Raw genomic sequence first — 17,229 nt, 5'->3', positions numbered from 1 at the left:
CATATAAGCTAAAAACCACTAATTCCACTTTCCATAGGCTTCTATGCTAATTTCACAATATTCAATGGCTTCTCTGGACTTAACCTTAACTTTAACCTGCAGAGGACTATATATCAGCATGATTCTACATATGTCAGCTCACAATCCTCAGAATGGCATGTGGGGTTAGCAGACTTGCAGTGCAGTACTGGTCACCGGAAGTGAAGGGTCTATAAATAGCATGGGAAATCCCAGTGTTTTCACAAGACAGGGGTATATTTAAAAATCATTATGGAGATTAGGCTTCACATCACAAGAAGCAAAATGCACCTATAAAATGTACAGAAATGTTTTTCCTTTCAGAAACTGTTTAAATTTTTAAAATAAGATGAGAACTTTTTTCACAGCACTATGAGGAACAGGGGTAATTTCTGCATAAGACTATTTTTGCGTACGTTCCAAATGCTCATTGGTTGAATTGGTGGTCTGTAACCTATATGTAACTCACTGTATTTTATAATCCTTAAAGTTGGCATGGTTACATATCTGTCAAAATAGAGTTTGTTTTACAATTTGTTATAAGGGACAGTTCAGAAATCCGATAGCTGAGGTACGGACGCCGTATTGTACTTGCCAGACTTTCAAATGGAATATTTCCGTTGGTTTTGTATAGAAAACCATATGTACATGCGTTAATTATTTAAAACTAAATTATCTAATCTATTAACTATATGGACCTCAATAACAGAGGTTCGCTGGCAAGGTATATTCCGACTTAGTGCCAGCAGCAGTCTGAGGAACAGAATTGAGGACAACTTCTTACGTTGTAGGCCGAGTAGTTTCTTATTAGACCTCCATTTTATTTACATGTCTATGTTATAATCTTAAAACGAAGAAACCAATTATTAAAATATGGATACAAATTACAATAGTTTAACTCCTTTGACATATATCATTTCTGGTGGATGTAGGTGCGGATCCCTGGATTTTGGAAAATTAAGTCGGAAGGTTCAATGAACAGAGCAACAAAGAATATTATATATGTTGGATTAAATTACTAACTTTAGAAACTCGAAGAACTCATTATTTGAAGAGTTTGTATTTTTTTACCTTTGGTATCCTCTGTTTTCAATGTTTATTTCTGATCGTTTCACCTGTATTTTTGAGTAGAAGATTTTGTCAATTGAACGCTTTGTCCTTAAATCACAAAATTAGCAATCGAATATATCAACATACATTTTACAAGTACAAATATATGAATAAATACTTCCAAAAGATAAATTATTACCCGCAACTAGCAATGACAAAATGATCTATTATAATTTATGTTATCTGAGGTTGATTAATTTGAATTATTTCAAATATTTGATACTGATTATGACCTTTATAACTCCTATGCATGCCATTTTTCTTTATACCTCCCATGCATGCCATTTTTCTTTATAACTCCAATGCATGCCTTTTTTTTCATCTCTGAAGATGAATATTGTTCTTCAAACTCTACTCGTAATCTAAATAAGGTATTAAGACCATATAAAATTTACTTCTTAATTGTCGAACAACCGCAGCAAAAGTATGATGGCAATTTTTTTCCTTATTAATTTGGAAAATTGAGGGCAGTGAAGTAGATTTTTTCATACTTCAGTCCTTAAAAAGCTTGTAAACTTCTAGAATAGCTTCCCATCGGTTCACGTCGTCTATGTACTTTTCATATCACAAGTCATACGTTATGTCAGAGCTTGCCGTAACTACGCAGACTTTTTGTATCTTGCTAACTTACAATTGGGCTTAATTCTTGAACAGGGTTCCGTTGCTACAAGATTGAAGTCTGAAAGATCTGAAGTTTTATGGCCATCATGAACTCGTGGACAATTATGATGTATCCATCTGCACAATGAAAACTGATTTGTTCAACGTGTCAGTTTTCCTCTCCTACCCTGGACTTGACTTTTTATGAGCAACTCACCGGGTGTTTCTAGAATAGCAGAGGGCGTTTACCCTACCGGTGCACCTGGTCCATGTTCTGAGTTTCTGGTGGAGTCCGAGTTGCTCATTTACTTTTGTTACTTTGTATGTATTATTTTGGTTATTTTCTGTTCTTTGTTGTGTTTGTCTTTTTCTGCGCCATGAAAACTGATTTGTTCAACGTGTCATAGTTTTCCTTTCCTTTTCGTCTACCCCAGCGTTGACTTTTTATGAGCAACTCGGCGGGTGTTTCTAGAAAAGCAGAGGATGCTTATCCTACCGGTGTACCTGGTCCATGCCCCCAGTTTTTAGTGAAGCCCGAGTTACTCATTTGCTTTTGTTACTTTGTATGTATGATTTTAGTTACTATATGTTCTTTGTTGTGTATGTCTGTTTTCCATGTCTGGTCTTTGTCCCTGGATTACATTCTTTTGATTACCGATATAACCTTGGTTCCCTTGATTACTCTGTCCATGTCTCGTCTATAACTACTGCTACATAAGATTCCGACTTAACAGCCAACACATTAAGTAACTTTTAACCACCCGTACATTGCATGGATAGTACATGGTTGTCCAGGAGATGAACCCACTATCGCATCTATAAACATCTTCCCTCAAAGACTGACAGCAAGCGGCCAATGAAGTAGCCATGGTCCAGTTGAAAAACGGGGTTTCAGATCAGCTAAACACCGGAAGTCAACACAGGTCAACAGCAGACTACCAAAACTATGTACAAGACAAACAATAATGAAGTAGATAAATCCAGTACGTAGCCATCGTAGCTTCAAACTTGTTGCATTTAGAATGAAAATCAAGAGTGCTCTTGATATTTTCTGTGGCTTCATATTTTAGTCACTAAAAGTTCTATTTTTGTGACTTGGCAAATGCTGAAACATGGGATAGTGAAATTATAAATTTAAAATAGAAATCAAATTATTTGTTGATGTAATTGGTCAACAATTATATTATACATTAAATTTACTCAGCAAAACTGCAATCAAACCAATTCCTGATTATTGGTCATTTGAAATTCCTGGTTGTTCCACTTACCTATTACTCATTGTCCCACAAATTTTTTACCTACACCCTGACTATCTGTACTGGGAGACATCTTTTACAGTAATGTTGCTACAAGATTAATTATTACTGGCAATACCTTTGTATTGTTTTTGACTGTGTGCTTATGACAGCGATACTATTGTATTGTGTGCTTATGATGGAAATGTAATTGTAATATTTATGTTTGACCGAGAAAATATTGTATTGAGAGCTTATGATGTAGATGCTAATGTATTTTATACATGTATGTATGTGTGCCTATAACAGAGATACTATCCTATTGTGAGTCTATTGTGGCGATAATATATTATAATATTTATGTATGTGTGCCTATGACAGAGATTATATCGCATTATGTGCCTCTGACAGAGAAACTATTATACTGTGTGCCTATGATTAGATACCATTGTATTATTTATGTATGTGTCCCTGTGATGGAGATACTATTGTTTTGTTGAGCCTATGATGGCGATACACTGATAGTATTTATGTATGTATCCCTGTGATGGAGATACTATTGTTTTGTTGAGCCTATGATGGCGATACACTGGAAGTATTTATGTATGTGTCCCTGTGATGGAGATACTATTGTTTTGTTGAGCCTATGATGGCGATACACTGATAGTATTTATGTATGTGTCCCTGTGATGGAGATACTATTGTTTTGTTGAGCCTATGATGGCGATACACTGATAGTAAGAGTAACAAAAAATATAAAACTTATGTAATTTATAATTCAAACTACTAACAAAGCACATTACAATATAAATATTTTAAATCACATAAAAATATAAATGGAACATAGTAACAAAACAATATCATCAGCTGATTTCAGAAGACATATTCAAGTGTAGTGTAAAACCCACTAGAACCATCAACATCACTAAAATAATTGTAAATACAAACATTTTCCATGTATGATATTTTCTTCTTGCTTCATGCAATTCATAAAATTTTCATCTAAAAACACAATGAATGTTATCTAAGTGGCTGGATGGGGCAATGGACAGAAATGTTTTAAGATATATATAAATTATACAATTCCATGCTTTCTATTGGTCAACAAAGATTGATCATTCTGGTATACACGAATACAATCTACTCAAACTGGAAAAATTTCCAATCCTTCCCATTCCTTTATCCTTTTTTTTTTAAACTGATATATGTGAAAAACTACAGTGTGACCCCTATGTTCTATTTTTAGTAACAGTGGCCATGTTTTTTGACGGACTAAAAATCTAAACACAAATTTTGTGCAAGACACCCTAAGAAAAATCTGTGCAAAGTTTCATATTAGTCCTCGTAGTAGTTTCAGAGGAGAAGATTTTTGAAAAATTGTTAATGTATGACGATGACGGACAACGGCCAAGTGAGCTAATAAAAGCTAAAAAGTGATAGAACATAACGGGTAAGTTCAGAGATTAAAAAAAAAAATAGCTCCCAAATTCATAATTCACTTGTAAAATATGTGTCTTCATTAAAAACAAAGTTTTATTGCTGTACCATTTCTGTTTATACTATATGATGACAATCCGTATTTTTCACAGTATTAGATGAAAATGATCCCTAAAATCCTGAACTTTCTGAAATTTTAACAAAGGTACTATGGCAATATTCACAATCCGTAGAGTATAATTTGGAAACAAAATCTGTAGAAAATATGCAAGTTCTGTATAAGTAAACACATCTGCTGTACATGCACGTATTTCATTAAAATAAAGACGAAAATTAAGTAAATTAGAATATAGACAGACTATGGAAAATCAGCTTATTTCACAAGATATTTTTATGTAGAAATCATAGAGGGCATGTGTTAAACTCTTTGATATTAATAAAAAAAACCAGCCTTCTTCATCGTTATTTCTGACAAAATATTTTGTTGTTGCTAGCTTGCATTTTATATTTTTGGATTGAAAACTACCACATAACCTCTCATTCTCATACAAATTCTTTGTAAACTACAGAGAAGCAGATATTGGTGAAGTCATTATGCATCAAATACCAAAAAACCTGTAATTTTTGTTTGGATTCAGGTATTGTTTTCAGTAGCACTCCAGATAAGAATCATGCAAAATGTGATTCATAGTTGGAAAGACCACATATTTTTATTATTGATATTTTATTTAAAACATTATACAGTAGTAAACAGAAATTAACAAGTGCCATTTTATATAACCCTTGTTCTTAGGAGATATAAATAATATAGAATGTGCTGGAGAATTTAAAATTAAGGGAAATAACTCTGAATGATATAAAAATACAATCCATTTTTTTGTCAATTTTACACACGAAAATGACAAATTTTGCAAAAATAGAGAGGGAAGCAAACCCCCTGTACTATCCCCTTGGATCTACCACTGTTCACAGGACACAAAATAATAGGCCTGAAACAAGTGTTTGTGAATCTACTCCATCTATAAGTATACACTGAACATAAATATGTCTTATTTATCAGCAGAGGACATACCAGTTAACATTTTTTCTATCATAAAAATCATTTGATATACATTTTTGTGCAGTTTGATGTAAAAACCTTTCAATGAAACTTCCAATTTTATTCATGACATGATTGACAATAAATAAAACAATATTAATACTATGATTGATTTTGAGACCTGAGTCTGTAGAGTAAGTTCCTCTGTGGTAAGTTAGTAACTGTCTCACATGCTGTGGTGATTCTGGCTCTCTTTGTTCCACAACATTCATCACCAAACCCTAGATTCCTTTGTCTAAAAAAATCATTAAAACTTAAGTGACCTTGATCTTTATACTGATCAATCAACAAATACTTCATTCCAATCTAACTTATTGGGTTTTGTTTATATGAAATATTTTGGTCTGATTTTGAAAAAACAAGAGGCTCCTAGGAGCCTGAATCGCTAACCTTGTTAAATTTTGTCTTTCAATGGCAATAAATTGAACAAGTTGTCTAACAATTTTGACTCAAGATGACTTTGATAGGACTTATCATAAGGATCAGTTTCTTCCTATCTATTATAGTTTTCAAGATATTGGCTGAAAACTGAAAAAAGTCATTTTTTATCTTTCAAGGCCAATAACTCTTACAAGCAGTTGACTGACAACTTTGATCCCTGGAGACTTTTGTAGGCCTTATAATAGGAATCATTTCGGCAACTGAAAGAATTTGACAAAACCAAACAGTTTTTGAGTTATAATGTGCAAAAAACTACGGTCTGACCCCTATTTCTGTTTTTAGTAATGACAGCCATGAATTTTGACGGGTCAAAAATCCCCAAATCAGTTTTATGCAGGATACCATGAAACATTCAAACCAAGTTTGGTTCCAATTGGTCAATTAGTGTCAGAGGAGAAGATTTTTCAAAGAAATAACAGTAAAAATAGCAAAAAACATTGAAAATATGGCTTAACAGATTAAAATAAATAACTTGACCACAGATAGATCTCATCATGCTGAACACTTTTACCCTATGTCAGAATTTGGCTATACAGTTCTGGAGATATACGTGAAAAACTACTGTCTGGCTCCTATGTTCTATTTTTAGTTATGGTGGCCATGTATTTGCACAGATCAAAAATCTTTCTAATAAAACTTTAATTCTAGATACCCTAAGGAACATCTGTGCAAAGTTTCATATAATTCCACTCAGTAGTTTTAGAGGAGAAGATTTTTGAAATGTTGTTAACGGACGATGATGACGGACGCCAAGTGATGGCAATAGCTCACATGGCCGTCAGTCAGGTGAGCTAAAAAACACATAATAACCATGAAGTAATAATAAGCGTTTATAACAGCCTTTGGGATAAACTATTTGATTCTTAGACAGGCCCATACCATGTTTTGAAAGTTTTTCATAAAATATAGATATTACTGGCCTGTAAGTAGAATTTTTACAGGTCCACAAGCACTTTTACCATCCTTCGACTTTAGGTTTCTGGTTTGTTGTGAATACTGATACAGACCCTGAGTTACCTGCACTACCTCCTTTGGACATATGCTTTGCTCACCTGGCAGGGTCTCATATTTTTCATAAATAGCATGGTCAAATTCAATCAAGTGAAAATTGATGTTACGATATGAAACTAACTGCAATCAAATGACTTATAAAACATGCAATAGTGATTCAATATAATTCACCTGTAAAATCCTTCTTAAGAATATAATATCATCCATTTTGACAGGAAAGCCTAAAGGACTGACAGTTGAGTCGGCCACCACAATGTCATATATAGCAGCTTTATAGCTTTAATCTTTAACTAGGAGTTTAACAATAATGATTTACTTACAGCTAGGAACATGACAGATATATTAACGTGAAAGTACTACTGTTTGTGCAATACCAATTTTTGTGGTTTTCGTGAGAAAGCCAAACCACGAAATTTGCTTCAAACAAAAAAGAGAATCCCGTTGATGTGTTTATTCTCAACCACAAATTCAAGAATCCATGAAGGTATGTTTCCTACCTAATCCACAAAAATAATAATCAACGAAATAAAGTACTTTCACAGCAGATACAATGTCGCTTTAAAACAATCAAATTTTAGAGGGATATAATCACATAACAACCAACTCCCAAGGGCAAATTCTAAATATCACAAGTAAAGATATCTATTTAAATTTCTGGAACATTGGAAGTCATGAAATCTAAAACCACGGATACAGAGTTATTACATTAAATTGTTATCTTTTTTGTATCCATTGGCATTATTTTATTTGCAACAGATGAAAAAGGTCACGGCTTCAATATTTATAGCAGATTCATGTAAATATTGTACATTTTTCTCCAAAAGAGCTTGTATCAAATCTTCAATGGTGTAACAAATATGTAGCGACATGTTTAGTAGATACTATACTTACAATTCTCTAAATGCTCGCCTAGGTTCATCTTCTGGTATATAGCTATAAGATAAGGACAAACAGTTCTCTGATGACTTCTTACAGGAACTCTACAATGTTTATATTATACATGTATCTTCAGTTTCTATATACCAGATAATCTATTTGACAGATTGTTTGATGACTGATCATGAAGGATTTTTTTATCTAAATCTAAACCTCAAAACAAATCAAACTGAAATATAACTTAATTTTAAATTAAAATTATTTCAATGAATCTTGGCAAAGCAAATATAAAAGGAAAGCAATAAAATTTATTTCTACATTAACATTGTTAACTTATGTTAAATGGTGGATAACTTCTGATAAGTCCAAATCAATCCTGAACATACATTGTATAAGAACCAATCTGAATTTGCAGTCACATAGTGCAACTTGGAACCAACTAAAGGCTCTTAAGAGTCTGAATCACTCAATCACCTTAAGAACGGAAATCATTTAGTGGTATCGTTTGGAATTATAAGTTTGGTTGTGTGCAGCATAATATGACCAAACTCAGATGAACTTTGAATAAGTGTGGACACAATAATAGTCTTTGACACATTTAAACATATTAACACTAAAAATAGCACAAAAACAAAAAAGTTTCAAAACACAGGAACTTGGTGAATTCTATCAAGTAGTTACAGAGGTGAAGATTTTTTAAAATAATAACATTAATCAAAGACTGAAGTCTTCAAAGTCGCTAATCGTCAAATATTCACTGTCAAAGATTTTGACATACACATGTACATGTACTTTAAACATCCGAAATGGTACAAATGCGATATGCTGTAAAATCGGGGGAATTCTGCAAAAATCTTGGTTCCCTTGATATTATTGCGTACTCTTTCGTAACCTTTATGACCCGAATGGCTGTATATAGAAATCGGTGTACTGATAATATATGACCTTTATATTATCAATTGTAACGAACACCTGTGTTTGAATTGGAAACTGGGTAATATTACATAAATTCAATGCTAACTCATCATTTTATCTTTTAATGTAAACTTCTGGTTCTAATACAAGCAAAAAACAGGCATAGACATGTGTATGATATGTTTTTAAAAAGGTACGTTGTAGGGATTTTTGGGTCGCTTATGATATTGACAGGGAACCAGTTTATGAACCAGATTAAGCAGCTGGCAATGAATATTCATAAATATTGGGCGTGCTAATGCATATGACCTATAAAGTCTTGTGACTAGCCTCAGTGCCTGAATTGGAAACTGGGTAATGTACAAAGCTAACTGATCATTGCATGTAAACTTCCCGTTCTCATTCATGCAATAAACACACGCAGAACACACGTGTATGATATATAAGAGGTACATTTTTATCTCGTATGAATCTAGAACTGTAATGCTGTGGCGGTGAACACGGCAAAGATCTGCTGGGTTATGTGGCATATAACTAAACATTAATGCAAATCATATGCAAATATTAAATACAGAAATTACGAGTGCAAGAAGTCGCTAACACTATTCGTGACTTAAAAATAGCAAAACAATACATGAAAAGGTCTTTAACTGATACATGGATTAGCAGATTTTTACGAAAATATATCCACAAGTACATGTATATCTCATGCTGAAGTTGGACACTTTAAACCTATGCTATAATTATGCTCAACCTACATGTAATGCTTTTGTACATTTTGTTGTATATATAGGCTAAAACCTGCTGTCTGACCTCTACAAATTTATAAATATATGTTTTTATTTTTTAATAACATTGGCTGTGTTTGTATATGGATAAGAAAATCCCCACATTAGTTCTATGCAAAATACCCTAAGAAGCATTCATACCAAAATTGATTCCAATTGGTCCAGTAGTGTCAGAGGAGATTTTTAACACTGACAATAGCTCACCAAAAGAATTTCATAAAAATTGACCATGGATAGATCTCATCATGCTAAACACTTTAACCCTACATGCATGTATATATGCAGGGTATGAAACTCACTCAAATTCTAGCCAGTCCTAAATACAATTTTTCAATATATTTGCTATATGGCTACATAAATTTTTGCTAAAATTAGCCAGCTCTGCCAAAAAAATAGCCAGTCTTGGGCAGACTACTATTTCTAACTCTGATGTATGTCAGAATTTCGCTATACCTATACACGACTTTGGAGAAAAATGTGAAAAACAGCTGACCCTTATGCGTTTTTTTTGTAACAGTAACCTACAGATATAAAATCATCACATTAGTTCTAGATATCATAAGTTTGGATCTAATTGGTCCAGTTGTGTCTTGAAAAATTGTTCACAAAGATGACAGATGATGACAATGACAGATGCCTACCAAAAAAGCAAACAAGAAATGAAAAAAAAGACAATAACTCCAACAAAGGTCCACAGATTTTCACGAAAATATCTGTGGGTAGATTTCATTATACTGAATTCTTTAACCCAAGTTAGAATTTGTCAAAACCAAATGTTTATTGAAAGATTCAAAAGAAAAAAAATGCTGCTTGACCCCTACTGTCTATTTTTAGTAATGGCCACCATATGTTTGCCAACAGATAAAAAATCTTCATAACAGTTCTGTCAACAGGTGTTTAAAAATTGTTAATGATGACAAAAATGAATGCCAAGTGATGGCATAAGCTCACTTGAACCTTTAGGCTAGGTGAGCTTATATGTATGTACATGTAAGAGGATAAACTTGATAATCTGGTAAATAGTTTAATAATAATAAAAAATAATAATAATAATAAAACTTACCCTCAATCTTCTCCTTCTGTTATTATTATTATTACTGGGATGGTCCACTTGATCATGCTCTGAAAATACATTAAATTTCAGGTCATACATGCAGTTACATGAAGTCTGCTCCAACAGTGCAGTAAAGAAAACATCTCATTCCAATAATATTTGAAGGCAGAAGCAAACAACTTTATTCTTTTACAGATAAGAATGTATTTTAGTTTTGAGGCAAAATGGTGTTTTTTAATCCATAAGGTCTGAAGGAACTGTCATCTCATGAACTTTTCCTCCAAAAAAAAAAAGATCTTGCTCAATTATCATAGTAATTATTAGTTTTATAAAATTATAAATTATACCAAATAAAACTCAGACACTGCCTAATGTACATGTACAAGGTATTCATGGTGTAGAAAAACCCACCAAACAAATGGTCTACATACTGTGAAAGTACTTGTATTGGATACCAATTTTCATGGATCAGGGAATAAACACAAGTTCATGGACTCTAGACTTTGTGGTTTTGAAGTTTTCAGTATACACATGAATGGGAATCTCCTATTCCTTGGGAACCAAATTTTGTGGATTTGCCTACCCATGAAAACCATGAAATTTTGTACCCCAAGAAAAATTGTACTTTCACAGTATACCATACTTTTGAATAACAATAGTCCTTTCCATGTTCAGATCTGTACTTTTGAGAAAACCATACACTGATCTCCCATTATAATTAACCGAATCATGAACAGTAACTCTTGCAAAGTTCCAATTTCATACAAAATCTATACAATTTTTATCTCAAAAATGTAAGAACCAAATGAAAAACTACGACTGATTTTGTGGTCTGTAACCATTACTGAACTAGAAATAAAAGTGAATTTGGTAGGTTATTGCCATGCATGAATCACCTCCTGTCTGATTTTAGATGGGTTATTGACATGCACGAATCACTTCCTGTCTGATTTTAGGTGGGTTATTGACACGCATGAATCACCTCCTGTCGGATTTTTATTAACACAGCTACTTAACAATAAAACACTGACCTATTTCCTTGAGGCACTGTAAATATTCTTCCTCTGCAATCTTCACTCGTAATTTGACCCATTTAGCATGGCAGGCCTTTAATAAAGTTTTGGTAACAAGACCCTGCTGAAATGAATCCTGTAACTGTCCATCTGAGTACTTTGCCCACAGATCATTGACCCCATCAATTGAATGACACAGAAGAGAAAATTTAATGCTCCCATTAGAAATATTATTCATAGTTCTCCCATGTTCACATAACATTTTAAGGGTGTTAATCACTTCCATGCTCTCTCTTAAAATATCATTAGTTTGTGACAATTCTTTCTTAAACTGTTCAAAAGCTGCTGGAGTTGTGTCCCTTCGTCTGATTGCTAAGTATGCTGTTTTTGCCATGATCAGAATCTGTTCTTCAACCTCTTGGCATGAACAAAGAGGTTTCTTTTTATTTGGTAGTGGACCAATATCTTCGCAGTCAACATTAATGTTCAGTTCACCTGCAAAACATTTAAAAAAAAAATTTTTTAATCAAACAAAAGCCCTATTTATATCCACAATTTTACTAACAAATGTATTTTCACACATGTGCAAATACTGCATGTAAATGCAAAAACATACTTAAGCTACATTTTCATGCACAAATTTTACATATGCCTGTAAAATAGCACATGTGCAAAAGCAATATTGCTAAGCATTTATATAGGTTTTTGTAGAGTGTGTATTATGAAAAAAAAAGTAATCAAGCAGTCAGTCAATATTCAGTCTTCTGTTGACACATCCTCACAAAGGATGGAAATCTTGTCTTTTAAAGGTGACTAAGAAGATTAAGAAGATTAATTTCCTACTATTCACCCTGAAGAGACTTTTTTATCTGCTTTGTATTAGAAACATTCACTGAACAACAGTGGCATAAGTCAGAATTTCCTTTGATCCTGCTACCTTCCTCTTTTTTATTTGGAAAGATAAGAAGAGGGTTGCAGGGTCCGAGGAAATTCAGACTTATTGAAAGAGTAACCAGGGGAAACAAGGTTATAGCGGTAATCAAAAGAATGTAATCCAGGGACAAAGACCAGACATGGAAAACAGACATACACAACAAAGAACATAAAGTAACTAAAATCATACATACAAAGTAATAAAAGCAAATGAAAGGTACATTGTAGGTGGAGACGCTTACAGAAACCACTAAATGTGAGGTCAAGTTATCGTCCACATAATATCAGGAAAATGATAGTTCTTCCTTTTTTTGGCCCCCAATTCCCAAATCGTTTAAGGCACCACCACCAAAAATCTACTGATAACAACCACATCATGATACCATTATACAACTGTTAAATGTTTGAAAAGTGATTGAAGGCCATGTGAATTAAGAATGATACATGTATTTAGCCATTTTTTTAGTACACAAAGTGTTTTATGTCATAAAATAATACCTGCATGTACATGTAATAAGGATTCTTATTGTAAACTACATATACAAAATTTGACAGATTTTTATAGTTCGTGTTATTGTTGTCTTTTCCCACCACTTTACCAGGTAAGGGGGAGGAGTTGCGCAATCACAAACATGTTTAACCCTGAAACATTCTTTTTGTGTCTGTCCCAAAGCCAGGAATCTGTAGTCCATTGGTTGTCATTGTTTTTTATGTTCATTGTTATAGTGTTTCTGTCAAAATTTCATCTTGGTATAAACACACACAAATTTTGACTAAAATGGGTCAAAATCCAGGAAAAATTTTTACTCATTTGAGAAAATGATTACTCAATGACTAAAACTACTAACCCTAGAAAAATTACTGATTGTTATTTGTTGTGCGTTTTTTCTATAAATTACCGGTAAGTGGATTTTTGTCTTTTGTGAATAGTTTTTGGGTCTTTAACAGGTCACTGTATGGTATGAGTTTTGCCCATCATTGAAGACCATATCTTGACCTGTAGAATTTTACTGGTAATTGTTCATTACTTGGTATTTGGTGGATGACTGTCTCACTGACAATCATACCACATCCCAAATTTTAAGATAAAAATCTTTGATATACATGTACATGTACATTATTGTTGTAATATAATAAATAGAAGTTTGTAAACTCCTTCCTACACTTCCACACTTTTAATTAATATTCTGAAGTTTAAAATTCTCATATTCATTGTTTTGTAGAGACACTGACAAATATTTCTATTCATACATGTACATTTAAATGAGATAGCAAATGAATCATGACATCCTGACAGCCAGTAAAACTTGTGCATCTCATTCTTTACATTACTTCATACTATGAGGTAAAATATTTCAGGAAATGTAAAAAATATTCACGATTGCTGCTATAATGTTCTTAATTTACAAAGCTATAAAAAATCCGGGAAAAAAACCTGCAGTACACTGTAATCAGAGCCAAATACACAGAACTAGCCTAATGGACAGTCAGAACAAGAAATACAGAACTATCCTAAGGGACAGTCAAAACTGATAACAAAAATACATGTATGTATATTTGACTTAAGGACTGGTGATTTTTTAAAGTGAATTCACAATGCATCTGTATAAAACAACAGTGGAATTCAAATAATTGAATACTCTACCTGGTTGTCTCTTTCTCTTTTGTCTTTTCTTGGATGGAATTTTCGGTATAGGATCATCCAGTAAATCTGCAAGGTATCCCTGAAGAGTTTTTCTCAGAGACCTCACAAATTCATAGAAAGCACGATCAGATCTTCTTACCAAATTGTTTAACAGTTCCTCATTCATAGCTTCCCTTGTGTTTTTTTCTTTGATGCGACTAACATCAGCAGTAGTAAGAACTTTGTTAGCAATCAAATCATTGAAGATATCATCAGGGATCATACTCTCTACCAGTGTATCTCTGGTTGATTGTAACTTGGATTTGTGCTCTTTGCTCATAACTTTATCCACTGCAAAAATTGAAAATGTTATTACATTTTACTGACAATTTGAAAACAATCCTAGGATAAGACAATATACGTGTAGCAAAAAAAATTACAAATTTTATCCTTTACTTTCTGGCAAACATTCTGTTAGAATTGGATAATAAAGAATAGTTTGTTTTACTGTGAGAAATAGTAAAGCACTTATCAACTACATAATACATGTATATCGCCTACCAACTATGATATTAATCAAGTAGGATTTATCTGGTGTATTTTTACTAATATCTCCCACTTACAATTTTTTGAATCTTTGTCTTCATCAGACTCAGATTCCTCAGGACTTTCATGATCATTACGGTTTGAGGCAGATCTGTTGCTTGTTAAGTTCTTGAGTCTTGCCTGTTGTTCATTCAACATGGAGGTTAAACCACTAGTTGCAGATTCAGCAAGCCTATTTTTGTCAAGAGAACCTGGACTTGGACTACTGGATCCATACCCTGAACTAATGCTTGAAGAATTTTTCAGAGATTTAACCGATTTGCTAAGTTCTTTATAATGTTTTTCCAAACGTGACCTTTCTGAATTTTTTCGTGATAGTTTTTCCTTTTCTTTTTCAAGCTGCCTTATTTTTTCCATCAAATCACTGTCTTCATGAATATCCTGACAAACATCAGAGTCTTCATCGGTGTTGTCTGCCATTTTAGCCAATAAATATTGGAATATGTCTAAACTACATTTCTCTGGGCTTTGATTGGTATCGGATTCTCCACAACTGTCTAAATTTGAAACGTCCCTAGTTGTTCTGTACATAAATGTGTAAGTTGATACCCTTCTGATTTATCTAAACACCAGAGACAGTATTGATATGCACACAGTGACATACGGTGCACACTATATAATACGCCAGAAGTCGACGATTTTTTTTCAAAATATGATATTCGAGTAGAAGAACAGGGTAATCAAGCTGTTGCCCAAACAAAACACCCCCAATACAGACCAGAAAGGGTCAAAACCTTGCGGGTTTCTTAAAAAATGGCAACCATTGTGTTATGGGGTGTCCTGAAACGAAATGACATTTTAAAAGAAATAATTTTAGTTTCGCCGCCCAAACAACAATCCAAACGGAAGTACTGTAGTTCGCATTTTCACGCATGCCTTTAGTACCAAATCTACCTTTGGCGGAGAAGAGTGGAATACCGAATAGAAACGGAACATTGAGACTCGAAGTCGAACAATACATAGTAAAGCTGCGTACTAACGTCGTGTGGTATCAAACATGGTAAATTCCGGGAACTACGCCTGGCTAGAGAACTCTTCATTTGCATACACATTTTGGCTCAGCATCAACTTTTCGGCACATTCGTACACCTTCGGTAACAAAATTTCTAACTCTATCATTTGTCAAGATCTAAGACTAAATTTGCAGTTCACCTTTGGATATTCACTTAACCACAGCCATTGGACTCTCAAACGCATACACTATTTGACAGTTCTTCTGTCTTCTGGGTCCGGCTTAAGCTTCATGTTCCTGGCTCTTGTCCGTGAATTTTGGCATTTAGTGATTTACCTTTGCCATTAAAATTCCCTTTTTGCTATTGTTGGAGCTACATGATCATTTTTTTTTTTACTGTTTTCCATTTTATTGTTTAGATCACAAAGAACTTAAGTACGAAGTTTAATTATAAAATTTCTAATTATAATAGAAAAATCAGGGTAGAGTCTAAAATGTGTAACTCATACCAACTTTTCCCTATACCCTAGTCCAAAACACTATTTTGCCAATTTCTTCATTATTAATCAATATTTCCAGCTGAAAGTTAGAACATTTGTACCAAGTGATGTGATGGCAAGGCTTTATTTATTTATTATTTTTAAAATGTTTTTCAAAACCTTGATTTTAATAAATTTTCTGCTTTCAAAAGGTCTGAATGTGTACCCTGAAATTCCTCTACCAGAAATCAAAGTCTGATAATTTTGTTATCTGTACAATTGTGATGCATATTTGACATTAGAAGAACATAATATTTTCAAAATATTCATTGACGATAAATTAAAATTGCATTAATACATGTGTTTATGAGACTTTCTTTTTCATCATGGATGAGATCATCTCCACTTTGCTGGTACCGGGATTGACACTAGGTACGGTACGAAATTCAAACTCAATCACTTCTTTTTTAAATTAATATCAAATCTTTCAAAACTTTATCCAAAGTCTTTAAGTGAAGTTTTAACCACACAATGTTTTCAGAAAAGCATAAAATTTGGACAGGAATGTGAGAAATAGTCAATTATTAGTATGGTTCAGTAACTTCCGTTACACATTTTCAAGCTTAAAACCTTTTGAAATCAGAAAAGCAATCAAACAAGAAATATTAGAAAAAAATATACATCATTTTCTTGACTAGAAATGAATTAAATAAATTTTGCACACCTTATGCAATTTTCAGTTCATAATGTACAGTAATAATGATTATTTCAGTAAAACATTATTTGGATATGGGGAAAAGTTGGTACAGGTATAGGTGGAAGTTACACATTAAAGACCCTACAAAAATAGGGGTGTACCTAATTTAAAGTCCAGCAAAATGGGCTATCCATGCAAGACCTGACAGGGTAGTCAAGGACATTCTGCATCAGTCAGAACAATGGCAGAAGGAGTTGCAACAAAAGGAAGTGAGGTGGAGAGTGGCAAATCAATATTGGGTCTCCAGGACAATTTTAATTTTTTTGTAAATGAAACAACAT

General features: G+C 33.2%; 1 protein-coding gene across 2 annotated transcripts; it reads right to left on the bottom strand.

Annotated features, from left to right (window-relative positions):
* Window positions 1-3,719: 3,719 nt before the first annotated feature.
* On the bottom strand, window positions 3,720-16,703 carry LOC148596634 (uncharacterized). 2 transcript variants are annotated; one of them, XM_088564498.1, is made up of 6 exons: window positions 14,778-16,690; window positions 14,176-14,505; window positions 11,616-12,092; window positions 10,594-10,652; window positions 7,843-7,931; window positions 3,720-5,734 (listed from the first exon to the last, which is right to left on the bottom strand). In XM_088564498.1, exons 1-6 carry the CDS (start codon window positions 15,289-15,291, stop codon window positions 5,602-5,604), a joined length of 1,602 nt encoding a protein of 533 aa, XP_088420624.1. In that variant the 5' UTR covers window positions 15,292-16,690; the 3' UTR covers window positions 3,720-5,601. The 2 variants fall into 2 exon arrangements, with proteins under 2 accessions (XP_088420624.1, XP_088420625.1); XM_088564499.1 differs by having other exon boundaries at window positions 5,546-5,734; window positions 7,843-7,884; window positions 14,778-16,703.
* Between the last annotated feature and the right edge of the window lie 526 nt (window positions 16,704-17,229).

The sequence above is a fragment of the Perna viridis genome, chromosome 15 (genome assembly GCF_037379345.1).
Source record: "Perna viridis isolate PV_CMFRI_1.1 ecotype Kerala chromosome 15, ASM3737934v1, whole genome shotgun sequence".
Classification (NCBI taxonomy): Eukaryota; Metazoa; Mollusca; class Bivalvia; order Mytilida; family Mytilidae; genus Perna; species Perna viridis.
Note: the sequence above shows the minus strand (reverse complement) of the source record. Positions and strands in the feature narration are given on the sequence as shown.

Bases quoted from the DNA above. Each gene is read 5' to 3' on its own strand.
- LOC148596634 (XM_088564498.1), bottom strand. From the start codon at position 15,291: ATGTACAGAACAACTAGGGACGTTTCAAATTTAGACAGTTGTGGAGAA. The intron at 10,653-11,615 runs GTCAGTGTTTTA...ATGTATTTTCAG, and splicing joins ACAGTGCCTCAAGGAAATAG to AGCATGATCAAGTGGACCAT. The intron at 5,735-7,842 runs GTAAGTATAGTA...TGATTTTTTTAG, and splicing joins AGGCGAGCATTTAGAGAATT to ACAAAGGAATCTAGGGTTTG.